Source organism: Sinohyriopsis cumingii, chromosome 10 (genome assembly GCF_028554795.1).
Source record: "Sinohyriopsis cumingii isolate HCF-2022 chromosome 10, ASM2855479v2, whole genome shotgun sequence".
In the NCBI taxonomy this organism is placed as follows: domain Eukaryota; kingdom Metazoa; phylum Mollusca; class Bivalvia; order Unionida; family Unionidae; genus Sinohyriopsis; species Sinohyriopsis cumingii.
In genome coordinates this window covers 70,749,547-70,771,397 of record NC_142970.1, presented here as the reverse complement: position 1 = coordinate 70,771,397, position 21,851 = coordinate 70,749,547, and the positions used below count along the sequence as shown (strand labels likewise).

Genomic DNA, 21,851 nt, shown 5'->3' with positions numbered 1-21,851 from the left:
ATATTGATGAATGAAGCTGGAGTAAACCTGAGTGAGTGGGAGAAATACAATAGGGAGCGACAGGGAAGACGATTGGTTCAGACAACAGAAGTGACAGTCAGTCATTTTCATGTTAGAGTGTCACAGACACTTACCTGATTCGTTTTCAGACTTGTGTTGATGACTCAACGGTTATCCCATCAGCAGATGAGCACTTCCATAGCAACGCAGTCTTGGATGCCCAGTAGAACATTTAATGACTTGTCTTGGAAGCGATTTCTTTAGGTGTTTTGTTAACAGTGAGGCTATCTGTTTTCGTTAGCTCAGAAACGTACTGTGCAAGGGCAAAATCACTCTACACTAGACCAACCACACAAATACGTTCGTTTTTTTAATGTTTGAATATACGTAAATGAAGCAGAAGAGACTAGACCGAATCTTCTCTCTTGATAGATAATGTTTCAGGGCTTATCATAAAAAGGTGATTTTAAAAAAAATGGTGTTAATTGAATTTCATTTTGCTCTATACCGACCCCAAATATTAACCTGCGATGTAATGCTAACTCCCAGCTAGACCTCTTAATCGCCCCCATTACTACTTCCGAAATTATTCTCTGGTATATAAACATCATTAATTTTGACGTTGTTCTCTATGTATGTATGTATGTATGTATGTATGTATGTATGCATGCATATCAGACTTATGTCAACCCACATATCCTTTTTAATCACTACTCATTCATTTCCGACATTCATTCAATAAGGTCTGTTTATATCTTGATATGTTCCCTGTTCATATGTGAAATATATCGACCCTTTGTTGTGATCATTACAAATTTACCAGTCATTAGCTATAGTTCGATAGTGATTTTGAAAATATGCAGGAAATTCAAAATTGGAAGCATATTACGTGTGATGTAAAATAATAATAATATTAATATATGTAGTGTATGTTTTAAAATGTTAAGGAATACATGTATGAAACTGTGTTAAGTAACTGTGTGTGTGTGTGTCTGTGTTAAGGAGTACATGTATGAAACCGTGTGTTAACAGTATGTATGCTCAACTGTGCGGGTGTTATGGAGTACGTTTATGAAACTGTGTGTCAAGGAGTACGAGCGTGAATCTGTGTGTTAAGGAGTACGTGCGTGAAACTATGTGTTAAGGTATACGTGTGTGAAATTGTGGGTCAAGGAGTACGTGCGTGAAACAAAATGACAGTTACACTCTGAAATGAAGGGTATATTTCGAATATACGTCTGCTGACACTGATAAGGAAAAATTATTTTATTACAAACTAAGATCATTCAAATTTGACTGACGTCAAGCAAAATATATTGTTCTGAAGAAGATACACCAAAAATAATTCAGAAACCAGTCTTTGAGGATAAAAATAACTTTTGAAATGGCACCGATGACGTAACCTTTGCCGAGGTCTTGTGTAATTTCATTCGTCCTTTTTTGACGAATTTACTTATTTCCTTTGACCAAGAGTAACAAATGTAACAAAACATATATATTTTAAATATGTTCTAAGACGAAACGTGAACAAAATCCAGTAACTCACTGCATATGGATGAAACAAACAGCAAAGTAAAAAGTACTGATTTAACCATGTTATTAACATAGTCACATATTAATTTGCTCTTTTCTATGGAATGCTGGAAAACATTGTGGAAGCTGATCAATTACGATTGGCTTTTAAGACTTCATTAAATAATCAGAGACTTTCATACATGGGTGAGTCTTGCTAACACATCTCAGGTATAAATATGGTTATAAGACCTGTATGAAATGGTCCTTGTTAGACGAAATCTTCTGTTGGGTTCTTGTCATATAAGTATATCTAATTAGGAGGGACCCGTTATGTTGTCATTTACAGGTCAAGCATGGACGTGACGTAGGAATCTGGCTAATACATTTTATTAACAAGTAGGTAAATAAATGTTGTAATACAAAATTAAGTATAAAAGGTTTATAAAGTTCACTACAGTGATGTTTTGTATGCGATTTGTTTAATGCTGAATTCCAGTCCTGAATTAAGCTGTCTCCTATACGTTGTCCGAAGTTGCGTAAAAATACGCTTTCATCTCCTACATCTTGTGCGTACCAAAAAGTACCAATTCCATGAGTAAATATTATGTTTTTAACTTTGGTAATACATAACTTTACCTGACTCATCCAGAGTTTTCAGCATAATATATTATGAACATGTATGTCAATTGTTACGCAATGTCAGAAACCTAATCTAGTACTTAATACGTTTAGAACAAGTAAAACACAACATTTTATTTTTGGACACTCTCCTATTGGCAATAGTGAGTATGCTCATCTCAAAAGGTTCATAAATCTAGCATAAAATCTATAACGTACCTTCTGAAATGTAAGTGAATATTCATGTCCCAATTTTATGCGGCACAAGTTAAGACCACTGTGATCAATATAGCAGAAAATTTGCCAAACGTATGTATTAAAATGGTAAGTTCTTCCTGTGGTTTAGAGTCTCGTGTATTTATAACCAGATACGGCTTTGACTTGTCCAACCTTATAATACTATATGCTTATAACACTACTTTTCCTCATTCGTCATAAATATCCTATTTCCGAATAAAATAATTTTCACATATCTCGACAATATTAATCTGTGATCTGACTGCATCTGTGCAATTTCTAAACGCCATCAACAGAACACATAAGATCGCATGAGCTATTTTTGTGTGATATGATATAATCTGGTCATTTTAGTCAAAGGTCTGATAACAAATCATTTATAAATAAATTGAACAGATGAGGACTTAATACACAACCTTGTCTGCTACCAAAGTTACATTTGAAACATGCACTATGGTGCCCTACAAATAGTACAGGTGAATCATTCACTATAGTCCAACTTTTCTTTGGTAGCTAAGCAGTTCAGTAATTTTAAATGATCGTTAGAGTCAAAAGTCTTGGTAAAGTCTATGAACACATTATACTTAGATATTTTTGAGTCATTGATTAAAGCGAAAATTATCTTTATTTCAGTTTAGCCTTTGATTAAGTTTTCCATTTTTTGTGTTAGCTCCACACCATTTAATGATATATACATAAGTTTGAAAAGATATAATATTTAATTACATATAGAAAATTTTCATTCTTCTGGAAAAGAACTTCAAATAAAAAGATTTAACAATTAAAACGATTCTCTGTACTACGATTTTGTTACAAGGAATATAAACTCTAAAAAATATTCTCAGCTTTTTAGTTCAATACTGAATTGCGAATATTATGCCATATATGGAGGGGGTGCCTGCGCAGCTTGATAAGTGGCAGGACCAGTTGGATATCCGGCTTTCGCATCGCCTTGTACGTAATCAGCATTTCCTACAGGAGCCTGTGTCTGCAGGGACTGGTAGCCAGCGTTCTGTATCACATGTGGTTGGACGTAACCCGGTTGTTGGACAGCTAAATAATAATAATAATAATAATAATCAGAAGAAGAAAAAGAAGAAGAAGAAATGTTGATCTGTCAAGAAAATATTCACACTTTTTTTAGTTTAAAATAACCTCAACTTGATACTGCTTTATCTAATTTTTAGAACAAGTGTTTCCTGAAAGTAATCTCTCTCACTCTCTCTCTTTCTAAAAAAATATGATATAATTCTATATGCACATGTCATAGGAGTGATCTGTACTGCGTGCCCATATTTTTTCGTTTAAGTTTTTAGTCTTACACCTTTGGGTGGTAAACATTATTTTTTATAGCTTACCTACAGTTGTCATTGTAGGATTGGGATTGGTTTGGAACACGGTACCGGCAAAACTGCGTCTGGTAGACTGGCAACATGCACAGCATAAGCAGCTGATGATTGTGATGATGATTCCGACAAAAATCAGGAAACCAATCACTCCACCAACAATAGCCCCAACATTGCTATCAGAGAATGCGAATTCATGAAATTATGATCATTGCCAGCCCTATACTTGGTCAAGTCAAAATCACTGATTGTACGTGAAAGTCTGGTCTAGTGCTATGGTCAGCTTAGAATTACTCTTTGTACTTGAAAATCCGGTCTGACAATATGGTCAAGTCAGAATCAGTGATTGTACGTGAGTGTCTGGTCTAATACTATGGTTAGGGTAGAATTACTTTTTGTACGTGAAAGATGTGTCTAGCAATACGGTCAGGTCAGAATCACTGTTGTATGTGAAAGTCTGGTCTAATACTATGGTCAAGTCAGAATCACTGTACGTGAAAATCTGGTCTAGAAATATGGTCAGGTCATAAATCACTGACTACGTAAAAATCTCGTTTAGGAATATGATCAGTTTAGTATAGTCTTGGAATTATATAAGTCAGAATCACTGATTATCTGCGAAAATCTAGTCTAGCAAACAAAATTTTAGAATTGTTTCACAATATATTAATTTCTGCTATCAAGAAATGAATTTCGATTAATATCTTGTTAACTGCTGCTACTGCTGCTACAACTACAAACACTATTACTATAATGATTACTACCACTGCAACTGTTTTAATAGTAGCTTTTACGACTAGCATTATTACCAATTAAACAATGGCCAGAATCAAGGTTAACACAGGTACTCATTATCATTTCAACTAATTGACAACTGATGTTAAACAGATTGACTTTGGGGATTCGTAAATAATAATAATAATGATGATGATAATATGGACTTAGTACAGTGCCTAGTTGCTAGAAGCTCTAAGCGCTTTACAACATTAGATAGCACATAAAAACATACGCAATGACAATATTGCAAGAGCAAAAACCACAACATTACAAGTCACAAACATGTTGACAATAATTATGGAAGAAAACATTATAAGGTCTTTAAGTCTGTTCTTGTAGTAGAAATAGGTGAGATTTTATAGCACGCTTTAATGAGATCACAGTATAATTGTTTCTTAGATAAATCGGCAATTCGCTCCACGTATCTGGGCCCTTTTAAGCAAAAGAAGGTTGTCACGCTGACTTCATTTAAACATTGGGAACAATGAAAATACTGTGTCGGAAGAGGAGCGTAAGTTCCTAGATGGGCTGTACATACGGGTGAGGTCAGATAGGTATATTGGACTGAATCCAGTCAAAGAAATGGAGCATAGTGAATAGATTTTGTGTTTGATTCTGGATCGAACAGGTAGCCTGTGAGGGTTACATAGCAATGGGGGAGGTGTACTCAGTTCTTCGTACTCTAAAGATGAGCCGAGCAGCCGTATTTTGAATTTTTTGAAGTTTCTCTTGTAGTAACTGAGACGAACCAGATATAAATGAATTACAATAATCCAGTCTAGAAGGTACTAAGGAATACACAAGTGTTAATGTGGCATCAACCGAAAGAAAATTGCGAATGGAGCTGGTTCGTCTTAGCTTCAAATATGCAGCCTTGCATATGTTCATGACATGTTGGTGTAATGAGAGTAAGAATGACATCTAGGTTTCGTACTCACTATGTGAATTTAATGTTGGTACTGTTGGTAGTTATTGCTTGGAGTAAAGGATGTGAATGAGAAAGTCTTTGCACGGTGATCAGAACGGTTTCAGTTTTATCATCATTCAATTGCAGCTTGTTATATGTCATCCATGATTCATATCGGAAATGCTCCTCTCTACGGGGCCGCTCCGGAGGCCTAGTGGTTATAGTGTCCGCCTTGGATGCGGTAGATCACGGATTCGAACCCCGGCCGAGTTATACCAACGACACAAAAATGGTACTAACAGCTTCCTCGCTTGGTACTCAACATTAGGAGGTTAGTTAGGACTGGTCGGCCTGATATCAGGATAATGTGACTGTGTGGGACATGTTGCTACATGTCTGCGGAATAATTCCCCAGTGATAGACATCACTGTAAACTTCCACACTGCAGACATCGTTGCGATATGACTGAAACAAATGTGTTAAAGCTACGTGAAAATTCCAAATCACACATACACACCTCTCTACAACTTAGATGATAGCCTTCAACTTTCAGTTGGGCAGCTAGATTTGTATATTTGAGTGTCATCAGGGTACAGTTGGTGAGACACCGGATGTCAAGCTATTGCACTTCAGAGCGGCTGAGTGTATAAAATAAAAGAACGGGGCCGAGAAAAGAGCCTTGTGGAACACCACAACATAGATAAACTGAGCTGGAATGTTTTCCATTTACGGACACAATTTGTGTCATGTTGACTAAATAGTACTTCAACCATAGTAAGGCTGTATCGTGAATACAAAATACATACCGGAGATGGCGAAGTATTATATCATGATGAATTGTGTCAAAGGCCGCAGACAAGTCCAGGATTGTGAGGACTGTAACCTCCCCTCCCTCCCAATTAGAAAGCAGGTAGTTAACTACTCTCAGAAGTACAGTTTCAGTATTAAAGCGAGGGCGATATGCAGACTGTTCATTGCTAAAAAGACTATCGGAATTCTGATGAGATACAACGATAAAACAACCTTTCCTTAGATTTTTGACATGAATAGGAGGTTAGAAACTGGGCGGTAGTTCTTTGAATTGTAATGGTCAAGTGTCGGTTTCTTTAACATGTGTTTTAAAATGATAGTTTTGAAATCTGATGGGAATTCAGCCGGATGCGAGAGAAGTATTGATAACATTGTTAATGAATGTAATATTGAATCTAAGCACTCAATCAGGAGTGATGTCGGAATCGAATGGAACTGACATGACTGGAACGCCTTCATCACAATTGTGTTTACCAAATCCATATAGATAGGTTCAAACGCTGTTAACGGTGCCTGCTGATATTCGCAGTGCAAAGCTGGTCTTTAACAATGTTATATCAATGGAAAGGGTAGAAGAGGTAGTATAGAGGTAGAAGTAGGTAAATGGCTTTGTGATTATGTAGATAACACAGTGACTAGGTAGATAACACAGTGAGTAGGCAGATAACCCAGCGAGTATCTTGATAACACAGTGAGTAGGTAGATAACTCAGTGAGTAGGTAAATAATCCAGTGAGTAGATAACCAGTGATAGTCGTCAAGTGCTTACAACGGAACTAGCTGTGGAAGTGGAATCAGACGTCTGTATCAGATGCTGTTGTTAGTAGTTGTAGTAGTAGTAGTAGTAGTGGTATTGATGGTGACTGTGGGGTATATATGATGTAGTAGTTTCAATGGCTTCAGTGCTTCAATCGTTCTTGTTCTGGTTTTGTCATGGTAATTTGTATGATATGAGTAAATCAGATAGTGTTGTCGTATTGTAGCATTTGTGGTTTGCTAGTATATCAGTAAGGGTGGTTCGTGCAAACAGTGGTACTGTCACCAAGGATTTTGTCCGTAATGCTAATTATCTTACCAGTACCATCATACGTCTAGGTGGGCCCTGCCTGTGGTGGTGATACTTCTTGTGGTATTGTGATAAAACGAAAAGACAGACTGACTGACAGATGAAATTATTTAAATAACAGACAGACAAAAATAGAGGCGGAACATTTATGAACTTACACACAGCAATATTGATTGTAGTAATCTCCACAACAGCCGTAAGGACAGTTCATGTAATCCAGGTCGGAATTGCTGCTGTAGTAGTAACAATCCTGACCTAAAGCACATCCTAACAAATAAAATACATTTCTATTAGTATTTACGAAAGATCGGTTCCAGAATTATTTCGGAAAGTTGCTGGAAGACCAACATACATAAATGAAATAAAGCAACCCATTGAAATGGTGTTTGTTTCCCAAATTTATTTCAGAAAATTACGGGACAAATGACTTTTTATTAACTGCATTAGTCACTGGTGAACGCTTTTAGCATGACTAAAGACAAAAACTATTATTATCTCTGCCGAAGTTACTTGATCTTCATTACGACAATGTGTCTTTGTGTGAATTGAACTCGGAGTTTTGTTCTTTCCATGCAAGACGAGTGCGTGGTGATCATATACGTAGATGCTTCCGATTGGGTATGAACGAATACTTCCGGCTAACCCATCAGGGCACATTATACGAAATCCCACGTTTATTGTCAGTTTACTCTGGAGATTATTGATCAGTGAGTATCAATGACCTCAAACTTAGGTCAAGGTATGTGTTTTTGAACAAAACTTACTGAGCAGAAAGCATCGGTTTCTTATCTTACAAAGACTATGACTTCTGGTCTATAAATCTAACAAATTTAACTTTATTAATATCTTAAGTACAAGCCATCCTCAAAGTTTGGTTATAAAAAACTTGCTCCGGAATAAACGTTATTTTGCAAAACCATTCTCTCCATTGAGTGACAGTGATCATAACCGCTTACCTTTTGATCCCAAAAATCAATAAGTCTCTTGAAAACCTTAGGTGCAAGCCCTCCAAAGCCCTTAATATATGTGGTATACAATTATAGATATTATTTAAAAATAATTTTCTTCTGTTACGAATTCATGGTCATGCAGTCAGTAACAGAAAAGTCCGGAAAGCTCCAAGATTTGTAAAACGCAACAAATAATTTATTTCCGCAGAATTAAACATCTTTCAGTGTTGTAAATAAAATCCCAGAGTGTTTTGAAAGTATGAACACAAGTCAAAATGTATGAAGTTCCAGTTAAATTCCAGTGGTATTCAAAATAAATTCCAATACTGAATGTGTCGATGTTCCTGTAATCTCGAACATGCTAATACGCCAAAATCCTGAAATGTGGTGATGTGGTAACATTGTTTTGATGTATTTTAAATATATACTAAAAATGTGCTTGTCTGTATTCAATGTTATCTCAAATTAATGTTTTAGCCCAGGAATGTCATTGAGCATTTTGTAATTCCACTAAAAATGAACACAACAAAAACTACGACACTGCTGCAGATGTTAAGGCAAGAATTAACAATTTTTCATGTAAACAACATTATACAAAAATATAAGACAAACTAAGAGAACCAGGATGTAGTTTAGCTACTTCTCGTAAACATTAAACGTTGTCAACAAGTTCAGGAATTTACAACTGGAAAACGGATGTCCTACATTCAGATAGAAGTTAATTAGAGAACATAAATGTTTTAAGAATGAATGTAATCTCTTTGGTGTTAACCTCTTATTTACAGATAAACAAAGCCAATGTATCAATAGTTTAAATATGGCTACTGACATTAGTGATTTCCATTCTATGGTTTTTACTCAGTAAAGAGACAATGTGAATTCTGCACGCAGAAAATACAAAATCGTTTAGAAGTTTCATTGATTTTTATGTGAATGACTTTATAAATGATTTGCTGTCATTTCAGCCAGTAATGACTTTGTCAACGCTGGTTTTATTAATTTTGAAATTATTATTAACATCGTAGAGAAAGACGCTCTAATAATACATGGATACCCACGAAAAAAATACATTACTTTATATGAACATAGAACTAATGAAAGCTGTCCATGCAAAACAGATGTTTACAAAATACAATTTATACAAAGCTGGGGAAAACTATGGGATAAATTGGTACAACAATTAAGTAATAAGTCTCAGAGAGCGTATCTTTTAGAAAGATGGGCCGGGGGTACTAAATCTAGGAACGTCTCGGCAACTATTACGTCATATTTTTCTAATAAATGTTTAGATGATCAAGAAACGATAATTCTTACTGAAGGTACAAGATTATAAACAATGACAGAACAATATGTAAAATCTTGAAAATATTTTACATAACTGGCAGCAGACATTATAAAGGATGATCATTTTTACCCTTGCAACCATCAAGGTATCTCTTCTGTTAAGGACAATAGTAACATGGATGCAAATTTCGAATTTAACAAAATTAAACATGAAAAAGTGTAAAAATATGACAAAACGTTTAAATTTAAAAAGAAGCTTCTGGAGCAGGTCAAATTTCTTTTAACGTGTTAAAAACTAAGGCACTGATCCTTGTAGGCCATATTAAAGATCTAATAAGTAAAATTTTACAATCAAATATTTTTCCTGATCGTCGTAAGGAAGCTCAAGCGGTATTTATATTCAGAAATTACAATCCTCTTGATAGAAATAACTATTGACCCGTCTGCATTCTAACTCTCATTTCCAAACTATTTGAGAAATCAATGGAGACCCAGTTACAATAAGGTTTGAGAAATCAATGGAGACCCAGTTACAATAAGGTTTGAGAAATCAATGGAGACCCAGTTACAATAAGGTTTGAGAAATCAATGGAGACCCAGTTACAATAAGGTTTGAGAAATCAGTGGAGACCCAGTTACAATAAGGTTTTAATATCATATTTCAACAATCTAGTGGCAGCTGTTCGTAAAGGTTATGGATTCCAGACTACTCTTTTATGTTTCTCTAAGACTGGATGAAGGTTAGTGATCGAAATAAATATGTAACTGTAGTTCTGATGGATTTATTTAAGGCTTTTGATGGTCTCTCTCATGATATTCTCATTTGCAAGTTGAGGACTTATGGTATATCAAATAGTTTAGTGGGACTCTTACTGAGCTATCGGTCAAGTCTAAATTAAGATGCATGGTGTCCTGATTAGTTGGAATGAAGTTCAAAATGGGGTCCATCTGGCGTCAGTCATCTGAATATTAATGTTTATTGTTTTTATCAATGATATATTATCTTTTATTACATGTGGCTCTTTATTACATGTGGCTCTTTATATTACTATGCCGACGATAACACTGTGTCCTTTTCCTCAACAGATTTTGACATTAATTCAGACACTTTAGGCACTGTCCAAAATGCAAGCCAATCCAAAAATGTTTCAAGCACTAGCTGATGGTAAGATACATTTAATATACAGCCTACACTACTCATAAGCAGTGATGTCATAAACTGATGAAATGGCTAACTGCTAGGAATTGGCATTTACTATCAACTGCAAATTCAATTTACATCTCGGAACGAAAGCTTCAACAATCTGTCTTGATCCGTATTGGTCGTAAAATAACTAGACTTAACAAACTGATAATCTTAAATACATTTATCCTTTCCTACTTCATTTTCTATCCTTTAGCCTCGCATGTATGCAGTGACATGATCTCTACTAAACTTGAAAATAAAGCAAAAGGCTAGCTCAGAGATTTGTGTACGGTGACAGAACAAGGAGCTTTCGTAAACTTTTACTTAAAGCAAAATTGACAACCTTGTAGGTGTGTAGACTTTGGATTATGGCTCTACGGACATTTAAAATTGTGGATAAGCGAGCTTCGAAATATTTGGATGAGTTATTATGTTTTGAACACAATAAATACAATTTTAGATAATTAAATCACACGAATTAAAAGCTAAACATTTTCCAGCAAATCTTTTCGATAAGCAGCTGTCATTTTATGGAATGAATTACCAAATCACTTTCAAGAGCAATAACATTTTAACTGATTGAGATCATTAAGTCATTAAGTCTACCCTCAAGTGGTAAAGACTGTTAATTTAATATCTGCAAATAATACCCCGACCAGCCATAATGACGACAGTAATGTTTGTGTTGCATGTTTTGTTTATCTGTCCTTATAATTTTACTATTAAACACCCTATTGTTAGCCCATTTCTTGTATGTAAGGTGTAAGCTGCATCGCAGAATGTTTTTAGTCCTAATTTGGTGATCCTGCATTTAAATCAAAGTTCGATTTATACCAAATATTTATGTTTTTCTAAATTATCCCCAATTGTGCTTTTAATATTGACATATACTAAATTCACTTTCAATCACTGCGTTTTAAAAATTATTTGCTTGCTTATGTTTCAAATTATGCGGTATTTCTCCTATTGTACCTTTGTAGTATGTTGTATTTTTATGTCTGGAAAACCGGAATTGTTTTAATGATTCTATTGTTGTTATGTAATGTCGGTAAAAATGTCAATAGAGCTTAAGTTGAATTGTTGTTTTAAATCTAGCCGACCTTAAATGAATCTTATCCCATCCTATCTTCTCTAATCATATCTTATCATGTCTTTTATAATCTTATCTTTTCTTGTCTTGCCTTCTCTTGACTTGTCTTCTCATAAAACTATACTGTAAAAATGACTGAGAAATATGGCATTGATTGGTGCTGATTGCAAATCGAAATTAAGTGGCAGTGGAAATTTGTTGCAGCGTCTGTTACCGAGTCTGACTACAAGCTTGCGAACACACAAATTCACGTCTTAATGCGTATGTACAAATAACCTCACTGTCATAAAAATCTGTTGTTTAATAGGGGTTATGCTCTGAAGAGTGTTGGACGGTTTTCTCAGGATGCTACGCTACTTCCACACAAACAACGTTTTCTGTATTGATCCGTACTAAACTTGTGTTAACAAAAATGAAAATCTCTTCATTTTGCTATGAAAACATTAATTACTTTGAAGACAAAAATATATGATTTGAAACATAATACGTTTTATCTAATGGTCGCTGTCACTGAAATTATCATGACAATACAATGTTTCCTCTTCCTTCCTGATATATTTCCTTAGATCTACTCAGAATACGTAGATATCCTCTATAAAATTAAAGAAACTGGATGGTCCTGAGAAAGCGTCTGGAGTAAGATTGATCAGAAATAACTCTTAAAAGCACATCTGGAGCACAAATATTTGTCAATATGCATGCCTCTTGATGATCACGACCATAATATATGCCAAAAACTATTACCAGAATATTTCTTTTGCAAAACAAGCAATGCAAGACATGCAGTGGTCACAAGAATATGTCTTACATTGCATTCATTTGCTAGATAAAAAGGGCAATAACTCTAACAAAAATGATTGAGCACAGTGATATTTCGATATACGAATGTTGATATCTTGGCTATGCTAATGTTCATATGTTGACTATATTATATCCATATTTTCAAGGCAAGCCACTGGACACGGTAAGACATTTTTTGTTCTCAAGTGTCGTGTACTACAACTAGCTCAAAGTCGAAAAGAGCCATAACTTCCACAAAGTAGACGGAATCAGGTCGGACTACGCCTGCTACCGTAAATAACTATGGAGGGGTATTACGGCAATAATTATATGCATTATTGTAAATGGCTGCGTGCAATTGCTACTTTCATAATTCTATCAATGTATATTGTATTTTCATTGATGCAAATTGGACGTGGGAGTTTGCAAGTGCTACTTTCCTTCTGCATTATTGTGAATGACTGCTTGCAAGAGCTACATTCATAATTCTAGTCATGAATTTTCTTGTTTTCATTGATCCAAGCTGTAAATGGTTGCTTGCAAGGTTTTCGATCTATTTCCTTCTGCGTCATTGTATCTTGCGATTTGCCAACTACTGAAATTATTCTGTAGTTTATCGTATGGCAAACGCTACGTCAGTTATTACAATTTTGTATATTTTGTTTATAAACTTTACAATTACATCATTCCAACTGCTGTTTTCATACAGATTTGGCCTTACAACAATTTAAATACTAAGTTTTATCAGTATCGTCTTTGTTGTCCAACTCGTGTCGCCATCTATTGTCATAATAGCATACTAGAGATTAGCATGGCATTATGACAACAGATGGCGCTCTAAATTTCTACCTTTTCCTTTACCAGCAATAATGAATGCTCCCCACAGAGCTTTACGACATTCATGTTGTGTCTATAACTCTTTCAGTCCCTTTTTTAGGGTGTACGTTAGCAAAAACGTTTTAATCGTCTCTAAAACCTTATGAATTCTCGAAGATCTAAGTGATTTATAGCACCTTACGAAAACAAAATCGCATGCGGTACAGCAGGGTGGTCCATCTTATTTAACCCCAGTTTTGACGCAATTAAGTATTTACCTTCACTGTTTAAGAAATCTACTTCTTAGTGATATCTCTCATTACTTTGGAAACATTAGTTATTTTAGTAAGGACCAGAAATGACAATGATATATTCCCTCGTACTCTTCATAACGAGCTTTCATCAGACGAACCCCGGTTGTAAGGATTGTGTTGTACGTGACGCACCTCACAGACGTCTATCTTTTCCTGTGATAATCTTGTACATAAGCTCAGGCGAAAATAAACTATTTCAGAACAACATCACTAGCACATAAAAAATGTTTATAGGTAAAATGACATTAAAAAAATTAAACATTTCTTAAAGATGTTCTTATTCTTATCACAATCTGCCTTTTGGAACATATTTTGCCGCCAAAACAGAAATAATCAAACTGTGGAAAATCATGATAGTATCATGATAAAATTGTTTACTTGTAATTAGAAAGATTAGATTTAGTGTACAGTTGTTTTCCAATACTTAATTTGCATTGTTAATGTTCAGAACATCTACTTTTAAATGTATTTATAAAAAACAACCAAAAAAAGCTTTAAAACTTCTTTACATCCTTTAAAACTTTTGTCTCTAAAAGTGGAAATAAATCAGAGACAAAAGATATTAGAGGAAATTTTATTTATATTTATTGTAATTCTTACCATCATCATACCAATTAAAATTAATAATTTGGTTCAAGAATTTTAAAAATATAAATATAGCACCTTTGGGTTCTAATTATTCAGCTGCTATTTGTCACATTAAAGATTTTTAAAAAAAAAAGGCTTTAAAGAATTTTTGAAATATGAATGTAGCAACACATGATTCTGACCTGTTAATTGTGCTACTCTTTGCAATATGAAAGTAGTTTGGTGAATTATCAATGATCAAAGAAAGAAAGAGAAAGAAAGAGAGAATGCACCAAAACTGCATATTATAATAATTATATACATGTATCCTGGGTTGATGAGCGTGTTGTGGGACGGTCTTCAGCAAGTATCAACAAAAGAATAAACTCTACTGATCTTACTCGATAATTATACAGGTAGAAGTTTACTGATCTCTGTTTTTTATTTGGTTTTATTCAATTTAATTGCCTACATGTATCCTGGGTAGTTGATGGTGTTTTGGGACAGTCATTTTTGTTTTAGGGTAGTCATGGAGTCTTTCATTTGGTAGTAAACACCAATATGGGGGGGGGGAAACTCTTCTGATCTTACTCGATAATTATACAATGCAGGATTTTACTGATCATTGACCATTTTAAGGTTTGATTCAATCTAATGGTATACATGCATCCTGGGTAGATGAGAGCGTTTTCGGAGTCTTGAGCTAGCCCCATTACGTTCAGGGTGACAGATAGAAAAATTAAAATATTGGATGTCTAATTCATGCATACGTTGTTGGAAATAATCAAACCTAAATTTTGCTGGACAGATTTGGTGAGGCAAACAAGTATTAAAAACATTGCCTAAACTTTTAGAACAGTTTTTGCTTTAAAATTCTTCAATGGAATAGACTCTATGGAAATCTTGAGGACGCATACATTATGGTCAACAAGCCTTTGGTTGCTTGACTCGATATTAGGTAAAGAAACGACAGTCTACAATTTCCTGTCTGTATGACTTAGGAACAACAGCAGGGACATCAGGTGTCTCCATTTTCTCATAATGACCCCATTTTTTACAAAGTAACAAATTGTGTGGCTTTAATTTCTAAAATCAAGTCTTGTGTCTTCTCTGAAGAATAGTACCTGGGGGCCTATAACCCACATTAAAATGACTTGCATGCTTATAAAGTAACTGTTACTTTCTGCTCAGATATCTTACAACTGCAGTCAGAAATTGGCTAGTGGTTTCTATTATTCTGTGGAGAAGCTAACTTACTTATGAATCTCTCTCTCTCTCTCTCTCTCTCTCTCTGCTGAGTGATTAAGCTATTTGAATTATGGAATTTACCTTATCCATTGTTCAAAGGCACATACATTAGGAATAAGAGGTCAAATTTAAATTTTCATATCAGGTTCATAAATATAAGTTTTGTGAAGGTCAAAGTATCAGAAATAACAAATTAGCAAATCAAATGTAATCTTTTTCATGGTTATATGCTCATAGCAAGTGCAAAGAGTTTGTTTTTATTGCCCACAAAACAAATTCATCAACAAGTGAGCATTATTGTACAGTATATATACAGATCCAGTAATGGAATGTTTTTGGGGATTAATTCTTGAAACAGACACAAGGGAATATAACATGACTGTTCTTGAGTCGTGATTTACAAATGTGTGTGGTATACAAAATGTAATTTGTATTGGCCAATCCAGAATTTACAGTTTTAATTCCTCAGAATTTGCAATGGTGAGTGTATGTACAATCCAAAAGCCGGATTGTGTGAAAAGCTTGTCTTCATTCATGTTTTATTCATGTGAAGTGAAAAACAAACGGGATTCGCAAATAAATCTGTAAGAACAATGTAACAAGACAATCCAGGTATTTGTTCCTTATAATTGCCTACCTGTATGACAATATTTGTTTCAGACTAATTCATCTAAAAATATTGTTTTTATGAATGCCGGTTTAAATTAAACTTTTTGTTTCTCTTATATTTCCTATGAAAAGTTTAACATAGGACTGTATATTGGTTTTATTTATTAATGTTGCTTTATTGCATAGTTGTATTGTGCTGTGATATTTTTTGTGTCATGACAATATTAACTTATATTTTAAATAGGATTACATAATGATAAAATCACAGCCTGAGCTTTGACTAACCTTAAAAACTTTACAAGATTTTTAGAAAATTATGTGGTGGGTGTCTTATTCTTCTAACAGAAAGCAATCACACCTGTAGAAGATAAATGTAAAATTTTGTATTAATCTTTTTAACTACTACATTAATTTCGTATCCATATGTATCAAGTACTTTTAGTACTGTACTGTAGCAGTAATAACACAAACAAATTGAGTTGGTTACTGGTAGCGGTAGCAATGTTATTTATATTCAATATATGATATTTTTATAATTGCTACCAAATGAGTGATGTTTTATCAGTGAGGTACCATACAATCAGTAATCTTATCTGTTCTATAAATATCGTTTCAAAAATGGATGACTACGGTATTAAATAATTAAAAAAATGTAGTTTCCCGTTTGATACCTGTTGAAATAAAGCATCTCATAATTGTATGGAAGTGTTCTTTATGTTTACATATAGCATATATGTTTTATACTCTTAGAATTTCTTTTCTTATATAATGAAATAAGTTCATATTTTTTGTAGCATATATGCTTTGTATGTGATATCATTGTTTCAAGTAATTTGCCTCTTGCTATTGTATTGAATTGGAGATTTAAAATGAAATTGGAGATATGACATACTTGTCACAGACAACTAGTGACAATACTTGCTGGCTATTGTATACTCATCCATGCCATACATATATAAGAATTCTGTATAATTCGACTGTTTACCTTACTTCTTGTTATATATATCTATATCTATATATATATATATATATATATATATATATATATATATATATATGTATATGTAATTAAACTGCCACTGCAAACTGCAGATTAATAGTAAAATTTAATAACATAGGGAATGAACAGAATCCTCATCACTGTAATGCATTCTCTCATTCGTTATCTCGTGAATAAAGAAATGATAGTATGGCATTGAGGTGCAATTATCTGCACTTTGCTTAAACCTTATTAGGTCTTTACTGCTACAAAAAGCAGAATTTGCACTGCAGTCTAAAATAATAAATATGCTCTAAACTGATAACATTGTGAATGAGAATATATAAACAAATTAGGGCCTTAAATCTTGCCTGTAAGCTGCTACCCTATTCTGCCACCGTGCGGCAGTGGTAAATTAAACAGACAAAATGTTCAAAGAAGTTGGGGTGGTAAGGGTTAGCGGAAATATAACGTTGTGTAAATACATCTAATTGTATACATTTAATACGTTTTGTGCTACTTGCAGGCCACCTCGCTTCCGAATGTTAAAACTCTGAGACATCAGCTGCTGTAATTTAATTCGAATGATATTTTAAATAAGACGCCCAAACCTGCCGTAAAGTGGTATAACCACTTGTTGTTAGGGTCAGGGGAGTAGTCATATTGTACGAAATTGACGTGTCACAGCGCCATATGTTGTCATAATGAGGCATATTTTATTTTAGCTTCCTTGATTCTAACTTCAAGCGTGCTTGATGCTGTATTATAGTCATGATTTTTGGAAGGTGCAATTTGTGTAACTTGTGATATAGCAAGTTTATAAATAGAATATTTAAAACTTGTAATAACTGACATAGCATTTGCCATACGAAAAACTACAGAATCAGTTCAGTAATTGGCAAATTGCAAGATATAATGACGCAAAGGGAAAGTAGATCTAAGCACTTTGAAGCAGTCATTGACAGCTTGCATCAATGAAGAATAGAAAATTCATGACTAGAATTAAAAATGTAGCACTTGCATGCAGCCATTGACAATAATGCAAAAGGAAAGTAGCACTTGCAAACTGCCACGTACAATCTGCATCAATGAAGAATACAATATACTTTGATAGAATTGTGAAAGTAGCACTTGCAAGCAGTCATATACAATAATGCATCAAGGAAGTTTAGAAAATACATGCATATAATTATGGTCATAATCCCCCTCCATAGATGACGGTTGACCGTACTACCTATGATTCTTGACCCAGAGTTGACAGCTATACATGGCTTCCTGTGGAAAGTCCTCTCTAGCGGATCAGGCGGCCGAGCCGATACGCTCATCCACCTTGCTGTGAAGGCATATAGCACGTGTTGTGTGTACAGCGCAGGATATCAGCCCAGGTGCAGTGGGACCTGATGGTTATACTCTGCATGCGTCTTCCAGACGTCGCGTCAATGACATGCGACTGGATTCAGACCGATCTCTACGAGAGAATGTGGGTGACTGCTCAAATCCCACTCACTTAACACGAACGTTCTCACACCATTTTCCCTCCCAACACAGCAATCAGGTGTCGAGAAACTTCGAACTGTAACCGCAAACCTGCATACAGGCGGATCTGATTTATGACATTAGTTTAGCTGATTTTTTTTCCTCTTCTTTCACGCCTAGATACAAATGTTGAGGTTTCGTTAAGAATGAGCCAACACTAAATTCAGTGAAATGTTATGTCTAGCCTGCTTCGGCGGTACATAATCCAAAAACCAGTGGCGTACCAAGAATCCCCTTTCCTTACAAAACATCTAATTCTGTAATTCAGGAGCCAAAACCCATTTGAACATTTAGCCTAATATCAAGAAAGAATTAGGTAATTACAACTACAGTTTACTTTTAGTGTGTGCTACCATAAGCGATGCATATTAATGAACATATCAAGTTTGATCCCCATACATGCAACAGTTTTAGAAAAGTCTTCGTGCTATTTCTACCTATTTTCTTATTGATTTCCTTTAAATATCGATTATATTCTTCAACTGCTGATAAATATTAAGATATATTAAAAAATCTCGGTGGTACCTCTGGTAAGGAAAAGCAGTATATATTACACTTAACATATGAGTCAAAGCAGTATTTTGTCTACGAGGAAGAAGGAGAGGGGCCTGTGCGGTTGAGAGTTTAGATAAAGAATTTTATTATAAACTCGCTTTGCATGTCTGCAGCCTTATTTTCATTTCAAGGAACTAGTATGCATGCAAAATCGGGTGTTCATCCAAGGTCCGTTCCCCGGATCCCTCCACGTCAGAGACTAGGTATCAAGGGACTCATTAACCTAGCTCTTACTCGGTAGTAGGTTACATGTTCAAATCTTGCCCTAAATTACTTGGGTTGGCTGTTGTGTGTTGTCTGTGGGCAAGTTACTATGTTCCATATGTCTCGGTACAAAAAGCCTGGGTTGGCTATCGTGGATGTCTCTAGACAAGGCACTAATCGTCATTGCTTTAACACAAAAAGCCTTGGTTGGCTATTGTGGATGTCTCTAGACAAGGCACTAATCGTCATTGGTTTAACACAAAAAGCCTTGGTTGGCTATTGTGGATGTCTCTAGACAAGGCACTAATCGTCATTGCTTTAACACAAAAAGCCTTGGTTGGCTATTGTGGATGTCTCTAGACAAGGCACTAATCGTCATTGGTTTAACACAAAAGTCTTTCATGTACTGATATGCAGTTGGCCTCCATTCCGATTCTCAACTCTCAAGCTAGCCATGAACTTATCGTGTATTAAGTGGTTAATTCGAATCATGGGCGCCCACAGGAATTTTTGCGGGCGGGGGGGGGGGGTCAGTTATTCATGGCCGGGACAGTTAGTTCCGTGCGTAAGCAATCTTAAACTAAAGCTAACATTTACAAAGTGTTTTGAACAGACTCTTGTGATATATCTTTGTGACATATTTTCAGCTTCATTTACATGATTGAACTTGTCAGAATATCTATCTATCTATCTATCTATCTATCTATATATATATATATATATATATATATATATATATATATATATAATGTGACCTCCCATGACCTATGCTGCAGGCGCCCATTATCTGCGAATCCTGTTTCATTATTGCCAAATCATGATCTCATTTAATTTCAAGAGTCTTGTCACTTAACTCTGTCAAGTACCTATTGTTTTTCACGCTGCTAATAATTAGACACATTAACGTGATATATCACGTATATTTTTACATCGGATATCACTAAATCTATGTACTGGACATGAATAAATTTATGAATTGGATATCACTAAATATATGTATTGAGCATTAGTATATCTATGTATTGAATATTAGTAAATCTATGCATTGGACACATCTGAATCTATGTAATAAACATTAGTAAATCTATATATCGGACAACACTAAATCTCTTTCTTAGACATTGGTAAATCATTGTATCGGGCACCAGTAAATATATGTATTGGATTGGACATTCAATATAATATTCTATTCATTCTTAATTCAAATATACCATAACATTGAATTTAAAAATGAAGTGAAAGTATATATCTATCTATCTATCTATCTATCTATCTTTGCACAAAAACATGTTTGATTATATAATATAGTTGTTGATAACGATGTATAATTTGAACAGGTCTGAAAATTATTTTAACTCGAAATAAAACACAAACTTTACTCCGCACATATTTTACTCTCTGATATCTAGTATCTGTGTATTCTTCTGTGAAAATTCTAAATGTAAAATTTCTCATATAAGCAGCCAATACTAAAGAGCAAAAATAGAGGAATCGTTTCATTTTCTCTGTGAATAAAAGGAAGAATAATAATGTGTGTGCATATGAGAGAGAGAGAGAGAGAGAGAGAGAGCGAGATACTTACCTATGCTCGATACAATCAAGAATAGTCCAAGTCTGTAATGCAAAGACATGTCGGCTTATAAAACTATACAAAAATCGCACAGTTATGATGTTTGGCCTGTATAAGATTTCAACTCGTCTGAAGCCAAAACTTTCAATTCTAATCTGAATAATAGACAAACTCTTCGTTTGCTGTGCCACGCTATTTCCCCCTCTGTTCTTATTATAAAATACACTTTCACCGTCTATAACATTTAAACACTGTAATAAATTTCTTCTTCCGATGCGCAGTGTAGGACTTTTTTTAGATTCCGGAAGTACATGTAGATAGACTCAGCGAAGACCCTGGAACATTGAAACAAGGGTGATAATTTACAAAGCAGAAATCGAATCTGTTATAATACGAAAAAGATGTGAAACTGAAATTCTGCACACTTTACATATAAACACACTTATATGCTATCACACACGTCGGTAACATGGAAAAGAAGGGGATTAAGTCACACACATGCACACAAACACACTTATATACTATCGCGCACGTGTATTAATACTCACACATACACAAGCAAGAGCTGAAGTGGCCACACATGCACAAACATACTAATACTGCCTTCATTCATCAATATCTTTCACATACCTTCTTCTTTTCCAGAGAGCAGTGTATGTGGTCATGGTAAAGGACTAGGGTGCTTTCACACACACACACACACACACACACACTGTGTCCTGGATTCAAATGCATACTGGAAATAAGTATGGATGATTCCACCTTTGTCAACATCTTATCTTGTCTTCAGAACTGATGATACAAGGGAGCAATGACTGCATTACCAAATATATAAAATGTAGATAAGAAGAGTTTGTTACAATTTACCTCTAAAGACCATGACGTTAG

At 34.7% G+C, this 21,851-nt stretch overlaps 1 protein-coding gene across 2 annotated transcripts in view; it reads right to left on the bottom strand.

The window, feature by feature from the left end:
• Positions 1 to 1,251: 1,251 nt before the first annotated feature.
• Positions 1,252 to 21,851, bottom strand: part of LOC149790367 (uncharacterized) — a 54,091-nt gene continuing 33,491 nt past the window's right edge. The window contains exons 1-4 of one of the 2 annotated variants that reach the window (XM_089972414.1): positions 18,333 to 18,639; positions 7,434 to 7,542; positions 3,729 to 3,892; positions 1,252 to 3,423 (exon numbers count right to left, since the gene is read on the bottom strand). In XM_089972414.1, the coding sequence (XP_089828540.1) occupies positions 3,245 to 3,423; positions 3,729 to 3,892; positions 7,434 to 7,542; positions 18,333 to 18,423 (543 nt within the window). In that variant the 5' untranslated portion in view covers positions 18,424 to 18,639 and the 3' untranslated portion in view covers positions 1,252 to 3,244. Of the gene's footprint in view, positions 3,424 to 3,728; positions 3,893 to 7,433; positions 7,543 to 18,332; positions 18,640 to 21,851 lie in introns of those variants that run through there. The other variant, XM_089972417.1, reaches the window with a different exon arrangement.